Source organism: Gracilinanus agilis, chromosome 3 (genome assembly GCF_016433145.1).
Source record: "Gracilinanus agilis isolate LMUSP501 chromosome 3, AgileGrace, whole genome shotgun sequence".
Classification (NCBI taxonomy): Eukaryota; Metazoa; Chordata; class Mammalia; order Didelphimorphia; family Didelphidae; genus Gracilinanus; species Gracilinanus agilis.
In genome coordinates, this window is record NC_058132.1 from 666,700,710 (window position 1) to 666,725,404 (window position 24,695).

The window sequence follows — 24,695 nt, forward strand, 5'->3', positions numbered from 1 at the left end:
GTCCCTCCGTTTGTCTGGATTTGTTTTTATGTCCCCTTGAGGAGTCCTGTATGCTTTGGTTAGGAGAGGTTAATCTGCTGCTTTTTACTCTGCTGCCATCTTAACACTGAAAAAGTTTTCTCATTCTTTTAACCTTCCAGGGATATACAAAAAAGTGAGATCTCTGGGTTAAAGGGCTCGGTTATTTTAGTCAGTCTTAGCATATGCACAAATTGCTTTCCAGACCAACTAGAGCAATTCACAATTCCACCAACAGTATATTAATGTTCCTGTCTTTGTATATCCCTCCAACCATCATTATTATAATCTTTTGTCATCTTTACCGATTTACTCATTTTGAGTTAAACCCTAACATTATTTTAACTTACATGCTCATGTCATCAGTGATTTGGAGCATTTGCTCATTAGATTGTTAATTGTCTGAATTTTTTTCTTTTTAGAACTCTTTGTTTCTGTACTTTTACTAATTATCCATTGATAAGAGGATCATATATCATATATGACATATACCATATATCACTGTTAGTTACCCATTTCCCTTGGTATCAAACTCTTGTCAGATACATTTTTGTGAAAAGATTTTTCTCAAATAGGATAAATTCTTTTGTTAATAGAGACATTTTGTTTTTACCTGTAACATTCAATAACAAATTTCTGCATAAGTTTTCTAAAGTTCTATGATCCAAATTTTCTACTTCCTTCTCTTCCCTCCTTCCTCCCAGAGCTGGTAAGCAATTCGATCTGGATTATACATGTATTATCATGCAAAACATACTTCCATGTTGTTCATTTTTGTAAGAGAATAATCATATGAAACTCATAACCCCAGAACAAAAACCTAAATAATCTTAAATGAAAAATTGCATGCTTTGTTGACCTGCATTCCTACTCCGACAGTTCTTTCTCTGGAGGTGGATAGCATTTTTTGTTATAAGTAAATGGGATCAGTTCTTAAAAGATGTATAAACATATGAATTCTGAGAGGAATGATACCTTTACCAAATAGGAGGACCAGGGAAAGCTTCAGGGGATAATAAGTACCATTGGAAGAAGGTTTTAAAGGTTTGATAGAATTCCAACTGGTAGTGGGAAGAGCTAAAATAGGGAAAGTCCATATATAAGTAATGTTGTTGTCTTTTTCCACCATATTCGGATCTTCATGATGCTTTGGGATTTTCTGATCAAATATATCAGAGTAATTTGCCATTTCCTTCTCCAACTCATTTTACAAATGAGGAACCTGAGGTAAACAAGGTTAAGTAACTTACCCAGAAAGGTAAGGATGTGAGGCTAGGAAGTAACTGAGGCTGGATTTGAATTTAGATATTCCTGACTCTAGATCCAGTGATTTCTCTACTATGCCACCTCTTTCCATGACATTCATGATAGCAAAAAGCAAAAGCCTAGAGGGAAAGCCACCCAAGAGTCAAGTGGGACATCAATAAGTCTATTAATATGGGAAGCAAAGTAGTATGAGACCAGTCTAAAATGATAGCATCGACGGCTTGAGATAGTGAAGGATTTTTAATAAGTCAAAAGGATTCAAATTTTTCTCAGCAGAAGCAACCAAAAACTGATGCCAAATTGAGAAAGTTGAATCTGGAGTCAGAGGACCTGAGTGGGAATTTTTTAACTGCTTTGTTTTCCTCACCCATAACATAAGCAGATTGACTAAATGATAGAGAAGATGCCTTACAATTCAGATATTCTGTGAATTTGTTCACCCACCAGTTTCCATATTTGATGGAAATGAAAAGTTCCCAAATGCAGGGAAATGGTCTTCCTTTCTTCTTCTAAAGAAAGGCTCTGCCTCCTTTTTTTTTCCTTCTTCCATTTCATCCCTGGTGCACCCAATCTCTCATTGGGTTGTGAAACTTGGCTTCAGAGTCTTTGAAAAATTAAGGGTGTTGTTTATGAGTTAGAAGTAATAATAATAATAATAATAATAATAATAATAATAAAGCAGAATGTAAACTCTATGTAACAAGAACATTAGCTGCTTTCCAGAGTCCAAGAAACCAACAAAATTTCCTCCAGAGAGCTCATTATTATGGCTCTTTTCTTTAATTTTATCTTGACTGTTAGTCTGAATAGCATCTCTAGAGTGGTGAAGCAGCAAATGCAGCACACAGGTATTACCATCTTTGAGACTGCTCTACCAAAGGTCTCCACATCACTAAAGAAGATATGAAGTACTCATGAACTCATTGCATGGGAAAAAGCTGTTGCTTTTGACAACACAAATAAAAATGTTTAGAAAATATTTCTTAGGGACAGTTAGATGGTTCAGTGGATAGAGAGCCAGGAGTTCCTAGGTTCAAATCTAGCCTTGGACATGCTGTGTGATCCTGGGCAAGTCATTTAACCCCATTGCCTAGCCCTTACCACCCTTCTGCTTTTGGAACCAACACACAGCATTGAGTCTAAAATGGAAGGTGAGGGTTTTAGAAAAAGAAAATTTAAAAAAAGAAGATATTTCTTAGAGTGGTATACCAGCTGTAGGAACTCAGGGATCTCTTGTCATGAATTCTAGTGCTCTTTTCACCAAATCATGCCGATGTACAACTACATCTAGCTTCCAAAGTTTTGGTGGTTTGGGACCTCCTTCCATTCATGAAGACCATGTTGATTACAATATAAATTTAAAGGTGGTGACTATAGTATATAGTGGAAGGAACACTGGACTAGGTTCGAGAATCAGCTCTAACAATAAGTTCGTGGCCAGAAGAAATACACCACCTTCCTAGAACTCAGTTCCATCATCCAAAGGGGTCATTTGGGGAATAACTGACCTTTTATACCCTTCTCAGCTTTAAAATTTCATACATCTCTAACTCTACTTTGAGTGATTCTCATGACAAACAAAATTTTAAAATATGTTAACTTACTCAAATTGAATTTCCATGTCAAAATACCTCTTCTACCTTAAAAATGAAAAGTAGAGCACTCATATGGAATTTTGTGATTATGTTGTTGTATAATCAGTTGCAGTCATGCCCAAGTCTTTTTGATCCCATTTGGAGCTTTCTTGGCAAAGATACTGCAATGGTTTCCCATTTCCTATTCCAGTTTATTTTAGAGAAGAGGAAACTGAGGCAAATGGGGTTAAGTGACTTGCCCAGGGTCACCCAGCCAGGAAGTGTCTGAACCAGATTTGGACTCAAAAAGATCAATCTTCCAGACTCCAGGATAGGCACTTTCTCCACCACACAAACTAGCTAATAATAAAGATGGCCATATTCATGACATGGTTTTGACTGGCAATTGTCAAGCAGGTGACCTTGTGACAACCATCTCCATCAGGTGAGTATCTTCTTTTCCTCATCCGTTAGCACTTCTTCATGGTCACCTCTTCTGATTTCTTTTCTTTCATCTTAGCTGCTTGATCATATTCTATCAAGACCTTTCTAGGTGTCTAATTAGCTAATCTGATCAATTAATGGATTAAAAAGAAACTGGATTGGGATCACAGGATATGAGTTTGAATTCTCCCTCTGCTATTTATTATCTAAGCCTTGAGTAAATGAATCTCTTTCAGCCTCAATTTCTGCTTCTGTAAAATAAGAGGAGTGGATTAGCTGACATCTGAGTCATTCCCTCCAGAGACCTAACCTGTTCATCACCCCTGATCTGGAGACTATGATGTCAAAAACAGTCAAATATCATATTAGGTCTTTTTTGTTTGTATTGTTTTGTTTTAGTTGCCATGTCACATTGTTCACTCACATTAAACATACTTTCCTTTAAACCCACAGATTTTTTTTTTCAAATGAACATTTCCACCATTATGGGCTTTTTAATTAAATATTTTATTTGTTTCAATCAGCCAGTCAAAGTCTGCTTTCTCACCTTCCCAACTCAACCTTTCTTCCTAGCTGAAACATGAAGGGGAAAAATGTATAGTTAATCAAAATAAATTTCCATTTGACTATGTCAAAAACAAAAAGTCTCACCCTCATTGAGACCTTCATATCTCTCAGAAGTGAGTGTCATGTTTCATCAGCAGCCCTCTGGAATTTTGGTCAATCATTACACTGATAAGAATTCAGCACTATAGTATTCCATCACATTAATGTACCATAACTTGTTCAGCCATTCTCCAGTTTATGGGCACTTTCAGATCCCCATTCTTTTGCCAACTTAAAGGGGGCTATAAATATTTTTGTATGTCCTTAGAGTTTGGTTCGCTTTGGATTTACCAATCCTTCAATCTACTCTCCCTCTAATTTCCTCTCTCCTTTCTCCCCTTTCCTCCTATATTTTCTATTGAGTGAAATAGGTTTTTGTACCCAACTCAGTGTATGTATTGTTCTTCCTTTTAAACAATTCAGAAGAGAGTAAGGTTCAAATTTCCAAGCCTTCCTCATTTACTCTTTGACTGAATAGATATCTACTTGTGTCCCTTTATTATGTGAGATAATTTCCCTTGTTTCCTCTCACTTCTCCCCTAGATTATTTCTCTTTTCCTTTTATTTCCATTCTTCTCTTTTTTATAATTTTTTAACATTTATTAATATTCATTTTTTAGAAAAGTTAAAATGGTTACATGATTCATGTTCCTACTTTCCCCTTCACCCCTCGCCCTCCCCCCATCCATGGCCAACGCGCATTTCCACTGATTTTAACATGTGTCATCAATCAAGACTTATTTACATATTATTGAGAGTTACATTGGTGTCGTCGTTTCGAGTCTACATCCTCAATCATGTCCGCATCAACCCGTGTGTTCAAGTACTTGTTTTTATTCTATGTTTCCACTTCTGTAGTTGTTTCTCTGAATGTGGGTAGCGTTCTTTTCCATAAATCCCTCAGAATTGTCCTGGGTCATTTCATTGCTGCTAGTACAGAAGTCCATTACATTCTATTTTACCACAGTGTATCCGTCTCTTTGTACAATGTTCTCCTGGCTCTGCTCCTTTCACTCTGCATCAATTCCTGGAGGTCTTTCCAGTTCACATGGAATTCCTCCAGTTTATTATTCCTTTTAGCACTATAGTATTCCATCACCAGCATATACCATAATTTGTTGAGCCATTCCGCAATTGAAGGACATACCCTCATTTTCCAGTTTTTTGCCACCACAAAAATCACGGCTATAAATATTTTCGTACAAGTCTGTTTATCTATGATCTCTTTGGGGTACAAACCCAACAGTTTGTACTGTACCCCTCCATCATTCATTACTCTCCCCTTCTTTCATTTTAGCCAATCTGCTAGGTATGAGGTGATACTCAGAGTTGTTTTGATTTGCATTTCTCTAATTATTAGAGATTTAGAACATTTTCTCATGTGCTTATTGATACTTTTGATTTTATTATCTGAAAATTGCCTATTCATGTCTCTTGCCCATTTATCAATTGGGGAATGGCTTGATTTTTTATACAATTGATTTAACTCCTTGTATATTTGAGTAATTAGACCCCTGTCAGAGGTTTTTGTTATAAAGATTTTTTTCCCAATTTGTTGTTTCCCTTCTGATTTTGGCTGCATTGTTTTTGTTTGTACAAAAGCTTTTTAGTTTAATATAATCAAAACCTTTTATTTTACATTTTATAATTTTCTCTAACTCTTGCTTGGTTTTAAAATCTTTCCTTTCACAGAGATCTGACAGGTATACTATTCTGTGTTCACTTAACTTATTTATAGTTTCCCTCTTTATATTCAAGTCATTCACCCATTCTGAATTTATCTTGGTGTAGGGTGTGAGATGTTGATCTAAACCTAATCTCTCCCATATTGTTTTCCAAATTTCCCAGGAGTTTTTGTCAAATAGTGGATTCATGTCCCAAAAGTTGGGCTCTTTGGGTTTATCATACACTGTCTTGCTGATGTCACTTACCCCAAGTCTATTCCACTGATCCTCCCTTCTGTCTCTTAGCCAGTACCATATTGTTTTGATGACCACTGCTTTATAGTATAGTTTAATATCTGGTACTACTAGGCCCCCTTCCTTCACATTTTTTTTCATCATTTCCCTTGATATTCTTGATCTTTTGTTATTCCATATGAACTTTGTTTTTACCCAATCATATATGAAAGCAATTTAATATTTATTTTTTCATTCCAAGTTTGAAAGTTGTATATTTCTTCCTTCACTCTGCCCCATTCCCCGAGTCTTCTTCCTGAGACAGCAAGCAATATGATATGGATTTTACATGTGCAGTCATATAGCACATTTTTCCATATTAATCATTTTGTGGAGGAGACCTCAGAGAAAAACAAAAAAAAGAGAAAAAATTGAAATATGATATATTTTGATCAGCATTCAGACTCCATTAGTTCTTTCTTTGAAGGTGTATAACATTTTTTCATTATGAGTCTCTGGGATTTCTTGTATATTAAAGAGAATAACTAGGTCATTCACAGTTGTTCATCAAGAAATATTGCTGCTACTGTGTACAAAGATCTTCTGATTCTGCTCATTTCACTTTGCATCAGTTCATAGAAAGCTTTCCAGGTTTTTCCAAAATTATTCTGCTCATTATTTCTTATTGCATAATAGTATTCCATTACAATCATCTACTACAACTTTTTTCTTTCTTTTTTTAAGATCATCATGAAATAACAGAACAACTCCCGGACCTTATCTAACTGGAGTCCTTCTACGAATCCTGATGATGATGTGCTCAGAGAGAACATATGTGTACTCTCAATCTATTTGAATATAAGTATTTTATCTTTTTCAGTATTTTTTATCATTATTAATTCATGGGTACCTTTTAAAAATCCTCTTCATTCTTTATTTGAATTTCAATGTTTCTCCACAGCTCTGGTCTTTTAATCAGCAATGCATGGAAGTTCTCCATTTCATTACAGATCCATTTTTTGTCTTCCATATGAGTATATTCTGTTTTTGATTAGTAAATTATTCCACATTATAAACACATATCTTTGGCCTCCTGGAAAACCATATTCTAAGTTCTCTACTTCTGCATAATAGTGGCTGCTAAATAAATAGTGATTGTTCTTGATGATGGCTCATCACTATTTAATTCTTTTTTTCTGGCTGCTTAAAGTATGTATGTGTATATGTATGTATGTATGTATGTGTGTATATATATATGTATGTATGTATGTATGTATGTATGTATGTATGTATGTATGTATTTCCCCCTCTCTGACCTGGAAGCTCTGCATTTTGTATATGATGTTTTTGGGAGTTTTCATTTTGTAATTTCAAGAGGTGATAAATGAGTTCTTTCTATTTCCATTTTGCTTTTTGGCTCTTAGAGATATGCACAGTTTTCTTATTTCTTGAAATAGGATATCTAGGCTTTTTTTATCAGAATATTAAGATAAATCTAATTACTATTTTTTCTCCTTGATCTATTTTACAGGCCAATTGCTTTTGCTATGAGATATTTTACATTTTCTTCCACTTCCCCAGTCTTTTGATTTTGTTTTAATGTTTCCCATTTACTCATGAAGTCCTTAACTTCTATTTGACAAATTTAAATTTTAATGAAGTTTGTTGCTTGGGCAAAATTTCATACCTCTGGTGCCAAACTGTTTATTCCCTTTCTAATTCTTTCTTCCATGTCTCTCAATTCTTTTCCAAACTTTCCTCAATACTCCCACTGAATTTATTTTTAAGAGTTCTTTTAAAAAACAACTCTTACTTCACTTCTTCCAGGAATTCTAATTTTTTCTTTTAAATTTTCTTTTCTTTTTTAATTTTTCCATGATTCTATGATTCTTCTTGTCTCCCTCCCCTTTTCCTTACCCCCTCCCAGAGGAGACAAGCAATTTACTGGGTTATACATATATTAGCACTCAAAACCTATTTCCACATTATTCATTTTTGTAATAGAGTAGTTTTTTAAAACCAAAATCCCAAATCATATACTCATATAAACAAGTGACAAATTATATGTTGTCTATTCCCACAGGTTTTTCTCTAGATATGGATAGCATTCTTTCTCATAAATCCCTCAGAATTATCCAAGATCATTGCATTGATATTAGTAGCAAAGTCAATCCCATTTGATCATCCCACAATATTTCAGTTACTTTGTATAATGTTCTCCTGGTTCTGCTCTTTTCTTTCCACATCAGTTCATGTATGTATTTAGGAATTCAATTTGAATTTAAGCCCAAGCTGTATTTTTGCTCTGAGGTATTCCTTTTGATGATTTGTAGTCCTTGCTTCTGTGTTTGTGTTCTGAGGGTCCCTGACACCATAATAGTTCATTATGGTAGAGTTCTTTTTTGTTTTTCCATTTTTCCAGCCTATGTCTTTATTTTGTACTTAATATTAGAGTTGAGATCTGAAATACTTCTAGAAGGAAGTTTTAGGCTTCTCTTGCTGCTCCTCTATTGAAATATTGAGTGTTGTATTCTCCTAAGATCTCATGGACAAGTTTGGGACTTGCAAGTCTTCAGTGCTCCCCCAAGAGGATCCAGATAGTCCCTCAGTGCCTGGAATATCCCTCTGCCATGCTAGCCTTCTTCTCTTATAGGGCGCCTACCCAATCCAGCCTTCCTCTCCCCTAACATTTCAGTTTCCTTTTTGTATATTGTCTTCCCCTTCCCAAAATGGAATATGAACTAGAAATATTTTTCCTTTTTACTGTATTTGTGTCCTCAGCACTTAGCACAGTAACTGGTACATAGCATGCTTTGTCCATTAGCCCATTAGACAGATTCCAATGTTCTAGCTTCTCAGAGTCTATTTGAATTCTGAGTCCATTCCCATAATCCCATTTGGACACATGTGTGATTTATTTCTTGAATTTTTCATCTCTCTATATTGTCTATAGCATCCTCCTAAAGCGTAATCACACTGGAACAATCCTCACCAAAATATCCCCAATCCTGCATCTCCATCTCTACTTCTGTCAACTTGCTGGACTATCTACATGATGACGAGCAGCAAGATTATTTCTAAATTTATCTCTAAATTGTGCAACTTTTAGATATATCTCAATTTTTAAGAAGAAGTAATTTTAGCTTCTAATAAGGATAATGAATCTTTCCTTGAACTCCTTGTTCTACATTTGTGTTACACCTTGGGAGCCATCAGTGCAGGCTATTACTCTGCTTTCTGGTTCTACTGGTGTGTGGAGAAAAGACATTGGGATTTTATGGCCACTTCTATACAAGTCTCATTAAAGTCAGACTTGTGATTATTTAGTGAACTTGGTAAATACACATCATAAGACCCCAAATTCATATATCTTGTCTAGAGAAAAGCTCTCCTTCTGCCTAAGAGAAAACAATCATGAAAATATATCTATACAAATATATACTTTGATCATTTCCCCTTATATGCCTTTTATAATCATATTTATGTAGATTAAGGCAGAAAAAACTTGCTAAATTACCTACATAGTCAATTAATAACAGAAAGCAGCAACTTACCTCCCAGTCCAAATCCAATCCCACCACTCAGCACATTATAAACACCTTGCACTTTTTTTTTGTATATTTGTACCCCTAATAGCAGGAAATTAAATGTATTTTTGGATGAAGGAAGGAATAAATAAATGCATATCTTAGTAGACAGTTTTTAACACTTTATTCTAACTTAAATGAAATAATCTTTACAAACCTCTTGGATGAGGCATATGATATATATGTAAAACATAAAATGTATTTTATATACAATATATAAAGAAAAAATAATGTGTATCTATATATGTATGTGTGTGCATTTTTTTCTCTTTTTCCCCTAAAAGCAGTTGGGTAACTCAGATAGGTTGATGGGCTTAGAGTCAAGAAAATCTGTCTTCAAATCCAGCCTTATATGTGTGTGTGTGTGTGTGTGTGTGTGTGTGTGTGAGATCTTGGGCAAGTCACTTAACTTTGTCTTACTTTTCTCAACCATAAAATGGGAATAATAATAGTACTTACCTGTATCAAATGAAATAATATTTGTAAAGTATTTACTACAGTGATTGACATATAGTATATGCTTTATAAGTGATAGTTATCTTCATCATCTTTGTTGTTCTTGTTATTCCTATTCAGAAAGATGAAGGTGAAAAAGGATGATACATTACAATTCTGTTTAGGCTGGAGTCAGAATTTTGTTTTGATTTGTTTTATCAAAGAAAACCAACCCAAGCTAAATTACAATTTTATAATTTTGAGTGGATGATTACAACTTAGGACATTTTTTTCCCTTGGCACTAAGATAGGTTAATTAGTAGCACTTTTGACTTGAAATGTAGGTGCCTAAGGCTTAGCGGATCATTAAGAGCCTTGCTCTGCTTCTTCCCTGGACAGATTATTGGAACATTATTTGGGATTATTTTTTTCCTATTGTTAACTTTACCAGTGTGTGAATTTGATCCCCTGAAGTCATTAAATCCTCCTGTGCCCAGGGTAAATTCTAAAAATACAAACTTGGTTCTAATTTGGCAGCCCATTCTAGCACATATACTTTTTCTCTATAATTAAAACATCTTTCCTTAGTTGGCATTTCTTTTCCCTCTGGTGCCTTCTATGCTTCCCATCTTTATCTCTTTTCTACAAGTGTCTTTTTAGCCTTTTCTTGCTAGATGGTCAAGTGCTTTCCTGGTATCCATTTACCAGTGTGTGTTTATAGCCTCAAGTCTCAGCTAGTTCATTTTTTTAGTAGTCCCAATTTCTGATTCCATTAACTATAGGGTACTTCAAATGTAGAGACACTCCACCAGTTCGTGACAGTAATTTATCTTAACTTTCAGTCTTATGAAGTTATCTAGAGCCCTAAGGGATTCAATAATAGCCAGTTTGTGTCTGAGGTAAAATTTGAACTCGGCTCTTTGTGTAGGCAAAAGTATCCAATACCCCCCTATACCTCTGGCACAAATGATAATAATACCAAAAACAAAAGCAGCAATAACTTCCATTTATATAATTCTGTCTGGTTTAAAAAGCACTTCTCCTATATTATTTCATTTGAGCTTCACAGTAAATAGTATTTTTATTCCTCTCTTACAGAGAAGGAAACTGAGGCTCAAAAAGCTCATTATTAGGAGAGTGTGATATGGAAGCCCAAACAGTTAATACTATCTTGGGCTACAAGAAGAGTATAATTTATAGGAATGAGGTGATATATGGCATCCTGTCCTCTGTCCCCATCTGACCACATTTGGAATATTCTATTCTATTCTGGATACTGCATTTTAAGAAGGCATTGAAATGTGAGATGACATCAAGCAAAGGGTATCCAGGATGGTGAGGAGCATTAGATTTTATAAGGATCATTTGAAGATACCGGCACTGTTTAACCTGGAATAGAAAGGTCTGAAGAGGTACATAATCACTTTCTTTGAGTATTTTTAAGACTAAAACAAGAAAGAGGGACTCAATTTGTTTCATTTGACCCCATAGGCTAGAACTAGAAATGATGAATGAAAATGTAAAAAGGTTAAATTTGAGCTTGATGGAAGAAAAAAAAAAGCTTCCTAACAGTAGGACTCTCCCAAAGACCAATGAGATGTCACAGGGGTTAGAGGTCTTCAGACAAAGGATGGATGACTATCAGGTATGTTGAAGAAAAGGTGCTGCTTCTCTTGCAGACTAGATTAGATGGTCCCTAACGTCCCTTCTAAATCTAAAATTCCATAATTTTTGTGATTCCAGATGACTTTATTCCCTTTAGGAATGTGTTCTCCTTTGAGAGAACTAATTCTGATTAGGAATTCTGTAATACCTTCTTTTCCTTGTAATCATGAAAGACTTGACTTTGTTATGTTAAAGACTGATTGATTCAATACAGTAACCTGTGATGACTCATGCAACTAGAAACTTCATAAACTCCAGCACTTTAATTTAACTTAATCCACTGTCACAACCCCACTCCCAACATGATCCCTTTAGAGAAAGAGTAAGACCAAAGAAGAGTTTGCAATGGCAGCAGACTCTCAACTGGGGATGAGGGTGGGGATGGACCATGAATTTTATTTTCTTAATAAGATAATGATTTTAAAATAAATTATTTCCTTTGTAATCCAGTGCATTTTATTTTATGTACTTCAAATCATTATTCCGAGACCAAGTCCATAGCTTCGCCAGAAGGGATGCAGCAAGGGTTAAGAACCCCTAGTCTAGACCAGTTCTAAAGCCAAAAATGGTATCCACAGCCAACCAGTCATGCATCTACCCCTTAAGGGAAGTCTAGATCTGATCAGAAACTTGTCCTGAGTCATGAAGTGTTCCTTATGTTAAGGAATCTCTGCCACTAAGCTCCCTATAGAGAAAATGTTCCTGTTCAGTATATTAGACAAGATGCTTGAATCAACCAGATAGGATGGATTGTGGTGTAGGGTTAAGAAAGCTGGATCTGGAAGTCTCAGGGCAGGTGTTAAAATCCCACCTCTGTCATTTACAACCTTCATGACTCAGTTTCCTCATCTGTAAAATGATGGGGTTGGACCAGATGATTTCTGAAGTCCCTCCCAACTCTAAATCTAGGATGTTCTAATTGTGTGACTCAGTACTTAGCTTAAACTTGAGCCTTGACTGAGTCATGGAATCAAAGAATAATCAAATTTGGGAGTTGGCAAGAACCTCAGTGCTGATTTGGCCTCACCCAAACCTGAAAAAGAATTCCTTCTACAGTTCCAACAAGTGGTCACTCAGCCTTTACTGAAAGACCTTAAATGAAGGGAAGCTTACTCCCTTCCCAGGTGACCCATTCCACCCTGAAAAGCTCAAATGCTTAGAATTTTTTCCCTTAAATCAAACCTAAATTTATCTCGGATACTTGCACTATTTGCTCCTACTTCTTTCCTTAGGGACCAGGGCGGAATAAACCAGGCAGGGGAAAAAAGAGCACTAGATATTGGATTAGGCAACCTATATCCCAGATCTGACACTACCATTATGATAGCAAAGAAATTATGGCCTCTCTGAGCCTCAATTCACTACTTTTAAAAATGAAGGAGTTGGACTATTCGATTTTTAACTTTTACAGCCATATATGTGGTCCTATGACTCAAAGGTCAGACCCTATTCTACAAAACAACTTTTATTATACTTGAACAGACTTATGATGCCTTCACTTAAACCTTCTCTTCCCCACTAATCCTTATAAGGCATGACCTCAAAGCCCTTCATTCTCCTTGCTACCTATCTAGACTATCAATGTCTTTCTTAATAATACAGGGGACTAAATACAGTTCTCCATATGAGATCTGAGCCAAACAGAATTCAGTGGGGTTCTCTCCCCTCTCATCCTGGTCACTATTGGTCTCTTAATACAGCTGAAATACATATTGGGCAACTAGGAGGTGTGGTGGATAGAGGATCAGGTCTAGAGTTAAGAAGATTCAAGATTCAAAAGTAAAGAGTTCAAAAGTGACCACAGACACTTACTAGCTATGGGACCCTGGGCAAGTCACTTAACTCTATTTCCCTCAATTTCCTCATTTGTAAAATAAGTTGGAGAAGGAAAATGCAAATCACTCCAATATCTTTGCTAAAAAAAATTCCAAGTACAGCCACAAAGAGTCAGACACAACTGAACAACAAGTCCAGACATGGGGAGATTTTTGGGAAAAGGAGTGCCTTTAGGAAAGCACAGGAAGGGAATTTGAATTTTTATGTTAAGAACAGAAAGAAGGCCAGCTTGGTTAGACTGTGTAGAGCTTGGAGAATAATGCATCATAAGATTGTAGAGTTAAAAAGGAGTCAGTTTGCAAAGAGCTTCAAATGCCCGATAAATAAATTAATATTTACAAAAGAGTTAATAGGAAGGTAGTGTAGTTTGTTCAGCAAAGGAGAGAGACACTCAGACCCATGCTTTAAGTACAGTCTTTTGGAAGACTTGTGAGGGATGGATTAGAGATGGGAAAGACTCGAAATAAGAAAAAAGTACTGGAATCATCTAAATGAGAAGTGATAATGGTCTAAATTCATCTGTTTGCCATTGTAATTGTTGGTCACTCATTTCCTCCCTGCCTGACTCTTTGGGACTCCATTTGGGGTTTTCTTGGCAAGGATATTGGTGTGGTTTGCCATTTCTTCCTCCATCTTATTTAATAAGTGAGGAAACTAAGGCAAATAGGGTGAAGTGACTTGCACAGGGTCACACAACTAGTAAGTATCTGAGGCCAGAATTGAACTCAAGTTTTCCAGATTTCAGGACCAGTGCTCTATCCACCATACTACCTAACTGCCATCGTGAAGATGAAACCAAAGCTTCTCACCTCCTCTTCGTCTCAACACTTTTTTACTAAGTGAAAACATGTTAATATCAATGGTGGAACCATAGATTTTAGAATAAATGGCAAAAGGCTTTTGAGTTGGAATGATTTTTCACAAGAATCACGTTATTTGTGGTTGGAAAAAATCGACTATATCCAAGGAATCATCTCTAAGTTATTAAGCTAGGTGAAAAAGTATTAATTTCTAGAAACTAGAGAAAGTATGATACTCTAACATACCCCTGAATAGGAGCCACTGCGTTAAAGTAAGTGTGTGCAGGTGGTAGGAGGAGAGACTCACCTTGTGAAGGTCTCCTTCCCTCCTCCCACTCTGAGCAGAAGAGGATTCTGGAGGCTTTGAAGGGACCAAAGGATAATAGACCTTCTATCAATCCATTATTCCTGGTACCATCTCTGGATCCACTGATGATGGTGTCTGTATTGGAAGGCAAGAATCAATGGGACCCGCAACTCTACAAGCTTTCTTGTAAAGGGACTATATCAAGCCAAAGGAAAACTTCCTGAGCTTCCCACAATTGGGGAAAAAAGACTTCCAGTAATCATGAACTGTATGTTACCCTATGCCAAGTGGACCCTCTAAATTTCTACCACTTTCCCCTGAATGCTATATAAATACCTATGGGTTAGTATTTCAGAGATATTTGGGAAATATTTGTACTAATTCTTTATATAGTAATTAGTAAATACTCCTTTGCAAAAGGTATTTAATATTGTCTGACTAAATTAATTATTAACCAGAAGGGTGTCTGGCCACAATTTAGAGGCCAGCTGAATTGAGGACTTCAAGGGAAACAGAGGAAAAGGCAGTTAAAAGAATTTAAAAGTAACAGAAACTCTAATAATGTCTTAAAGTGCACTGAAGAGTTAAATTGGAATTGGTTTATGAATGTCAATTTGCAAATAGTTTCAATATTTTCAATTCAAAAATATTTTCAAATGCCCAGTAAATAAGTTGACCTGAACTGAGCCTGGGTTTCTCTATATTGTAATACAGCCTGGCTGAGAAAACTAGTAGCAGAGAAGGCTGAAGACAAGGGTCATGGTTACTGCCTGAGGAATCTGGCTGAGAGGAATTATAGATTTCTTTAATGAAGAGACTCAATGAGGATGCTCACCTTCAGTAAGGGGAAGTATGAGTTGTGGGTAGTTGTGAAACAGGACCTGGCTAAGTCATGGGAGGCAGTATGAAGCTGCCAGAGCCAAGGGAAGGAGATCTAGCCTTTCTCCTTTCCAGGGCAGAGGCTTATCCACCACAGCACCTTCCTCCCCAATAAGTGATAGAAGTGGTTAAAAGGTTCCATGAAATGGGAATAATGTGGGCATGAAGTGATCCTCAAAGCAATCTCCTTCTTCCTTGATAATCTCATCTCCAATCACTCCCCAAATCCCAATATCTTCTACAAAGCCCTGAATTAATGAACTAAAAAATTCATATATTCTGCTGACCTTCAGCACCCTGAATTCCAACATGGTGGATTGGATACTGGGCTGCACTCAGGAACATCATTGTTCCAACCCCACTTCCAACACTTCACAGCTGTGTAAACCTGGGCAATCCACTTCACCCCACCGTACCTCAGTTTCTCAATTTGTAAAATGAAGGACTTAGCTGCCACAGCCAACCTCTAAATCTATGATGCTATTCATACAAAAGATTAGTTTAAGTAACTCCTAGTACTTACTAATCTGTAATGACGCGAATTTTATTTGCAAGTGGATGAAAGTCTTCTGAACATGAAAAATATGAAAAAAGCTATTTCTAAAAGCACATTTTTCAAACAGACTCTTAAAAAGCACATTGATAGCTCAGAAAAAGGCCAGAGATGGGGAGCAAGGTAAGGGTAGGATTAGAGAATCTCACCAAGGGGAGAACCATGAAGGGGAGGAAATAGGCCATTTGCTATATGATAGATTCTCATTTTATTATTAAAGAAACACTTTAATTGTTGCTAGCACTCTCTAAAATTATGTGCCCTAGGCAAAGCTCCATTGCCCCTCCCTAGCTATAACTCAGATGTTGAACTATCTTCTGGCAACAGCCGTTATTAAAACTTTTATAGGATCATAGATCTACAATTGGAAGTGCCCTCGGAGACCATCTAGTTTAAGATCCTCATTTTAGTGATGAAGAAACTAAGGACTAGAGAACTCAAGTGACTCCCTCAGTTAAGTGACTCACCAGCTGAGAACATAGGAAATTCAATAATTCATTTTCTCATGTCCCAGTATGAATATTTTTATAATAAAATTTCAAAGAATTTCCCTACCTACCATGTTTATATATACCTGCTATAAAGTAGCAAGACCATTTATCCAGAGAATAGCGACTACAAATATACCAATAAGCCAATATATAACATTCAATTTATTCATTATGCAGGGCCTCCAATTTTCCTGTACTGGAAAAAAGAAAAGGAAACGAAATAGCATTTTCATAGTAATAGTGTTTGGCCAATCATTCATTTTCTAAGAATTCATTTCTCTTCAGAGTCTCTGCCTTCATTTACAGTGAATCCATATCTCTTCCCCTCATCTTTGGTGCCTCAGGGTTTGTCACCCTTCCCATAAACAAAATTGATTCTAGGAAAAGAAAAGAAAAATCATTTTTGCATTTTGGAAGAAAATATATAGGTTGGAGATGACATGAAAAGCAACCACTAATTTATTTTTAAAACGTCCCCTCCCCTACATTAAAAGAAAATATCTTTTTCAAGAACAGGCAGCACGTAACATTGGATCTTCCTCTTTTCATTATTCCATTGTTCAACGGACTTCATTTATTCACATCATTACTAACCATCATTACTCTTGTTATTTATTATTAATCATATAACAGGGAAAATTATAAAGCATTCATGAAATAACCACATCATATTGGAAATCCTTCTTTGAAACACAGAAGAACAAATAAAGTGGCTGTGGAAATTGTATTCTAATAATAGACAGAGAGAAACACATTCAAGGTATAATAGGATGGTCATCAGCCTGATGGAGCTTAGTAGACATTTTTTTAAATGTCCATAATGTGAGCCCTGGAGGTTAGAGATGCCACTTCCCTGTTCTCTCCATTCCACTCCGAATCAATATTTAATACTCAAGGAGGTATTTTTCATCATTAATGCTTTCAGATTTGCACAAGAGTTACATATAATAAAGGATATAAAAGCAAACAACTGATTTTGTAGCCATTCCTTTGTTTGCTAGTTAATAAGAACTGAAGAATAAAGTACAAAAATAAAACCCACAAATAAATTTTGTGTCAATATTGATTCACCCTTTCTCCAAAATGACTAGGGAAACTGACTCAAATGGGTTAAGTGTATTCAAAACTGTCTTAGTGCTTTAAATTAATGTCCTTCCTTCTAAAATGAATGCATGACACTTGGCAAATTGTCAAGAGAACTCTCATATATTAAAAAAACAAATAATTAAAATAAAAATACTTGGTATCCGGTATGACTATAGAGGAACATTTTGTCATTGGCCCCCAAAAGGTCAAAGTTTTATAACCTATAAGAGCCATTACTCAGTTATGGTCCACTATCAATCAAACAATCAATCATTAAGTATTTATGAAATACCTACTGTGTGCCAGGTACTGTGCTAAAGTCTGAGGATACAAACACACAGTAATACCATGGCTGTCCTCAAGAAGCCTGTAGTCTAATAATAATGGCTAATTTTTCATTATGGGTTATTTTTCATTCCTTTCAACAAATATTGTTGAAGTAGTAGATCATGAGCAGGTTCCCAATACTTAGTAGGACTAAAACCTCAGGATCCAAGGCAAAGGCAAGCTATTTTATCTATCAGTTGATCTTAGTAGTATATGGACTTGTTATGTACCAGAAGATAAGATACTATAAGAAATAGCATATGGAATCCATTCCTTGCCAGTTATCATCTCCACATATTAGGTCATTGCATGTGACTGCTTTGGCAGCATGATAATTTGTCAATGGAAAGGGAAGAAAGGGGAAGAAAAAGGAGGAGGAAGGGACAGAAAGAAAGGAAAGAAGAAAAAGAAAGAGAGAAGGAGAAAGAAAGAAAGAAAGAAAGAAAGAAAGAAAGAAAGAAAGAAAGAAAGAAAGAAAGGAAGAAAGAAAAAGAAAGAAAGAAAGAAGGGAAGGAAGGAAGAGAGACAGTCACACTCACACAGAGAAAGAGAGAGAGAGAGAGAGAGAGAGAGAGAGAGAGAGAGAGAGAGAGAGAGAGAGAGGGAGAGAGAGAAACAGTTAAGGAAATTTGCCTAAAGTTTTGCCTGATTACACTCCAATATATTTGATAGTTAAGCTAGAAAAAAGAAGAAATTAATAATTTTTGAGCAAGGGTATTGCATCAGTTGAAAAAAATGAATGTTAACTTCAAATAAAAATTGATTGAACTTAGCAGAAATGCACACACTCAAAGTACAGGACAAGGTTACCGGGCTTATGTAAAACACAAATCCATTATGAAGCATAATGCTATTGCTATTCAACATTTTCCTCCTTTAAATGGTATTTTGTATGCATTTGTTGAACAGCAGAACTAAAAGTGCAGTCAGTATATTGTCCCAAGATAGAGGCTTTTTCTCCTTTCCCTACAGGAGCCATTTATTTAACCAGTGAGTAATCATCCTCTATACAAATTTGAGGACTTCCTTATTTTTTAGACAGTCTCATCTCCACGCTGACCATAAAATGGCAAATGTTCATTAAGACTTGATGGCTAAGCATTATCACAAAATAAATGAATACGTGCTATTTTGTTTGCTACAGACCTACACTGTGGATTTGCTGATTGCTGTTATTTGGCCCTAGACTATAAGCAAGTCACCCTTACCCCCATGGAACTTGGGAAATAAAGGAGGCGAACATAATCACACCAAACGCCATTATTCTCATGCCCATCGGTTGCCCCTGCTGCTTTATTTCTTTCTGTTCTTGAGATTCAGTGATTATGTACTCATTTTAGAGAATAATAGTTATCTAAAGGTCAAAGATGTGAAGCTCAAATGACCTCCTCTAAGCACAATTCTACACAGGCACATCTAACTGCACTTGGGGAAGTGAAGAAAGTTTTAAGACCGTTCCTTTCTTTCAAGATGCACAACTTCCCTTGGGTCAGCCGGCAACCAGTGGCAAAAGAGACGGATATCCCCTTAAGTATCACCTGAAAGGATCAGGGAGAAGGTAAACAAATATAAATGGGGCCATTTCTTTCTATTTTTTTTAAACTCTCACCTTCCGTCTTGGAGTCAATACTGTGTTCTGGTTCCAAGGCAGAAGAGTGGTAAGAGTTAGGCAATGGGGGTTAAGTGACTTGCCCAGGGTCACACAGCTGGGAAGTGTCTGAGGGCATATTTGAACCCGGGACCTCCCGTCTCTAGGCCTGGCTCTCAATCCACTGAGCTACCCAGCTGCCCCCATGGGCCATTTCTATAACATGCCACCATTTATAAGGAGAGGTAGTTGAGTTTAGAGTGCCAGCTAGTAAGATCTGATTTCAAATTCCACTTCTAATAAATATTATGTGATCCTGGATACGTCATTTACCATCACAACATCCTGACTCTATGTGCTTGGTTGCCTTTTTAATGTATCATGATGCCTCTAAATAAAGTGGAATCTGGTTTATTCAGTCAATTTGGATTTAACCATGAATCTTTCCTGTATAAGCTAATTTTCTTGGGAAAAAATACTATTCCTATCTCTCTCTCCAAAGCTCAGCTCATAGTCTCCTTCCTCCATGAAGCCTCTACTGATTCCCTTAGCTCAGACGTTAGTACACCTGCCAATCACCTTTTAACTATTCCATTTATATGAGTACATATTGTTTTCTTTGGATATATAGAATGTAAGGTTCTTATGGGAAAGTTTTCTATTTTTCTTTTCATATTTCTTTTTTATCTTGTCACATTGTTAGGGATTGTCATTACATTTTGATTTGATACATTAAAAAAATAAAGGTTCAAATCCAGCCTCAGATACTTCCCAGCTGTGTGACCCTGGGCAAGTCACTTGATCCCCATTGCCCACCCTTACCACTCTTCCACCAAGGAGCCAATACACAGAAGTTAAGGGTTTAAAAATGTAAAAAATAAAAAAAATAAAAAAAAATAAAGAATGGGTGATCAATTGCCTCATCTGCCCCCTAACTCTGTTCCTCCAGGTCCTTTCTCCAATTAGTGATTTCTCCTTGGAATCTCAGACCAGCTATTCTCTTTTCTCTGGACTTAGCCACTATGGCACAGCCAGGGTACCTCTCCCCTCAATCCACCTACTTCTCAGCTCTTTTATGTATTGGTTTTCACCTTTAGAATGTAAGCTCCTTGAGGGCAGGGACCATTTCTTTCTTTTTAAAGACAAATTTAAGATTTAAATGTATTTAAATCTTATTTAAATTAAAATAAATAAATTAAGTTTTAAGACAGATCATATTTGGCTTAACAATGTGTTTGACATAAAATTAACCATTAAATGCTTATCAACTGACTGACTGATGTAGCCGCTATTCTTTTCTTCTCAGTATCATATGACAGAGACTTCTATTATTACCACTTTACATGGTAATATATTTCCCCACTCTCTTGTCTCTGGTCTCATCCCAAGTGGGGAAAGGTATAGAATTTTACCTTTTTGTATTAGGCACCTTCTCCTATAAATAGTGTGTCTGGTCACAGTCACCTGAGCTCTAGAAGCCTCGTCTGTGTTACTATCATGATCAATAAACCATTCAACATGGGGGTCCTGGGAAATTTACCTGTTGGATTATTCTTCAGAATAAATAAGAAAGGGCGATTAACTACAAATTGGTTTGAAGCCAGGCTCATGATTACAGGCACTTGCCCACCTGCAAAACACAAAAACAATGTCAGTAGGAGGGCTGCGATGGAAAGGTTCACAGGCAAAATGTCTGCATGGGGCTTTGGAATAGGCAGGAAAGGTCACATTGTTAGAGCAGTTAACATGCAGAAGAAATGACACATTTTCTAAAACTCAGAAATTTGGAATAAATTTAAGTGATAAAGAGCAAAAGATAAATATTGTATGATTTCTAAAGCAATCTTCCCAATGCATTTCTGCACGCTGGCAAAGAATGCCAGCAATTGAATTGGACTCTATTATACTATATTATATTACATGGACCCTGTGGGAAATTAGCATTCTAGCCAGGCAAAGAACCCAACCATTCCATCCTGATGCACGCTGCTGACTTTCTTCTTTCATTATTGTCTCAAGATTGGCTCCAAGCTGCATCCCTTCCACTCTTCAGCTTTGGGGATGAGAACAAGCATCTCTCAATGACTTGAAACAGTCAAACTTGCCAGATTTTACCATATTTGTTCCATAATGATGAAGATTTTTATTTATTTAATTTTTATTGTTTCCATTACTGATACACCAAATGTGCCTTCACAGGAAATGTTCTACATGCATGCATGACTTAAAATACCCCAATGTTTTGGGGCACATCCATGTAGGGTTTTATTGTGAGAGCACAGCTAGGGAATTGCGTTTGGTAGGGCATCGTATTTTAAAAAGGATATTGATAAAGTGGAGAAAACTCGAGAGGAAGGCTATCACTATGGGGAAAAGCCATAGGAAGATTAGTTGAAGGAATAGGGGATATGTAGCCTTGGAAGACATGAGATCTGTTTTCAGATCTTTGAAGTGACTTTTTCTGCTTAGTTTCAGAGAGAAGAACCAGGACCTCCACAGAGAAAACCAAAATTTCCCTACAGTTAGAACAACCCAGGAGTAAAATGGGCTGCCTTGGGAGATAGTGGGTAGGTTTCCCTTCCAAGGCAGATCTTCGAGTAAAATATGAATAACCATTTGTTGGGTAAGAGTTAAAGAAATGAATTGTTCAGACATGAGTTTGGCTAAGGGATTCCAGAAACGATTTTTAAAATATAGGCAGCTAAGTGGTATAGTGGGTAGAATGCTGGACCTAGAGTCAGGAAAATCTGAGTTCAAATGCAGCCTTAGAAATTTACCAGCTGGGGGCAGCTGGGTAGCTCAGTGCATTGAGAATCAGGCCTAGAGACAAGAGGTCCTGGGTTCAAATCCGGCCTCAGCCACTTCCCAGCTGTGTGACTCTGGGCAAGTCACTTGACCCCCATTGCCCACCCTTACCACTCTTCCACCTAGGAGCCAATACACAGAAGTTAAGGGTTTGAAAAAAAAGAAAAGAAATTTACCAGCTGTGTGACCCTGGACAAGGCACTGAACTTTTGTTTGCCTCAGTTTCCTCACTGTAAAACTGGGAGAATAAGAGTATCTACCTCCAAGAGCTGTGATGATTAAATGATATAAAAACTGTGAAATGCTTAGCACAGAGTCTGGCAAGTAAGTCCTTTTTTAAATTTGCTTTTGGAAAACATTACCTTCCATCTTAGAGTCAATACTAAGTATTGGTTCCATGGTAGAAGAGCAGCAAGTTCTAGGCAATAGGTGTTAAGTGACTTGCCCAGGATCACCTAGCTGGAAAATGTCTGAGGTCATATTTGAACCCAGAACCTCCTTTCTCTGGGTCTGGCTCTCAGCCCACTGGGTCATCCAGCCACTCCTCATTCCCTTCTCTTTGCAACTTTGTGGTGCTGTACTTTGAGTCAAGATGAGGTGAGTTGAATGGGGCTTCTGACACCGGCTGTGTGACCCTGAGTAAATTCCTTTACCTCTCTCAGTCTCAAGTCTTCTCATCTGTCAAATGGAGACCAAAACAGCTCCTGCTTCACAGCATTATTGTGAGATTCATATGAGAAATTATGTGTGAAGGACTCAGCAAACCGGAAAGCTCTAGATCAATGCTAAGTATTATTATTGGTTTATTAGTGTTTCTCGATATTTAGAAAAACATACACTAATGACTTCCTTCTAGACCGCATCTGTCTTGCGCAGCTCCTATTATCCTTGTCAATGACTTGCTTATTCCTGAAGACTTGAGAAAGGGGGAATTTTCTAATGATTTTTAAAAACTCATAAAATCTCCGTTGCTCTCTTGTTGGTATTAGATTAGCATTGGAAAGGGAGAAGAAAACTCCCGCTCTGGCAAGATTTGTGACCGGCACTTGCTCTCCTCTGGGAAACACGAGTTTTCACCGTCCAGCTACTTCTTAGAACAGGGTCTGGTTTTTGTCTGAATCACTCCAAGGGTTCCCTATTGGAGGAGATCTGTGATCTTTCCCATCAGCACCAGGCAGGTCCTTCTCATCCTTCCCAATTCACTGGCGCACTTGCCATAAACCGCACTGAATGCGCTGGGAGCTGCCCTCGGGGGCTTTTCCTATTTTGTGACTATTCAGGCTGGACTCCACCTGCTGCCCCCCTTCTGGTCATCTACTCCCATTAAGATACCGAAGGCGAGTGAGCCGCCACGCAGCTGCCCACTCCCTGACTAGCTCCCATTTGTATATTTTGGCTTCCGAGTCATTCCGGGGGCAAGAGGCTGAGCAGAATCATAGAAGCTGTTTGACAACTCAGTTATTCTGCCTCCACTTCGTTTGTGGTCTCTGCATCCTTCTAGAAAGCCCTGGTTTAACATATACACACAAATATATGTATATTATACCATGACATAATCGGTAATATAATATATTTACATATATTCCTGTTTTGAAAATCAGGAAGACCCGGGTTCAAATTCTGTTGCAGATACTTGATGGTTGTATGATCCTAGATTAACATCTCAACCTCTAAAGTCCTTAGCTTCCTCATTCATAGAATGAAAGAATTGGATCTAAGTTCCCTTTTAAATCTAAATATGTGTGTATATGTCTATCTATCTGTCTGTCTGTCTAGCTAGCTAGCTAACTATCTTTTTGTCTGTGTCTGTCTATCTATCTATCCATCCATCCATCAATAGGTTCATTTTTTGTTCTACCTATCTATCATCTGTCTGTCCATCTGTCTGTCTATCTTTTTGCCTGTGTCTGTTTATCTATCTATCCATCCATTCATCCATTTTCTTTCTATCATCTATGTATGTATCTGTCTTTCTGTCTATCTATCTATCTGTCTGTCTATCTGTCTATCTATCTATCCATCCATTCATCCATTTTTGTTCTACCTGTCTGCCTGTCTGCCTGTCTACCTGTTTGTCCATCTGTCCATCTGTCTAACTACCTTTTTGTCTGTCTGTTTATCTATCTATCCATCTATCCATCCATCCATCCATTTTCTTTCTATCATCTATATATGTATATATATATGTGTGTCTGTCTGTCTGTGTCTGTCTTTCTATCTCTGTCCATCTGTCTATCAGTCTCTTTGTCTTTCTGTTTATCTGTCTGTCCATCTGTCTCTCTCTCTGTCTTTCTGTCTATCTATCTGTCTATCTGTCTTTCTGTCTATCTTTCTATCTACCCATCCATCTATCTAATCTATCTATCTATCCACATATCTATATCTACATATCTACATATCTATTCATTTATATATCTATTTACACACCCATGCTTGCACATTATATTATATGCATAAGACACACACACACACACACACACACACACACATATATATATATATATATATATATATATATATATATATATAT

At 36.8% G+C, this 24,695-nt stretch overlaps 1 protein-coding gene across 1 annotated transcript in view; it reads right to left on the reverse strand.

Moving 5' to 3' along the window:
• Positions 1 to 16,659: 16,659 nt before the first annotated feature.
• The window catches only part of SERPINI2 (serpin family I member 2), a 38,489-nt gene continuing 30,453 nt past the window's right edge, over positions 16,660 to 24,695 (reverse strand). Inside the window, exons 6-7 of the mRNA XM_044669541.1 lie at positions 20,901 to 20,990; positions 16,660 to 16,736 (exon numbers count right to left, since the gene is read on the reverse strand). Of these exons, the coding sequence (XP_044525476.1) occupies positions 16,660 to 16,736; positions 20,901 to 20,990 (167 nt within the window). The remainder of the gene's footprint in view (positions 16,737 to 20,900; positions 20,991 to 24,695) is intronic.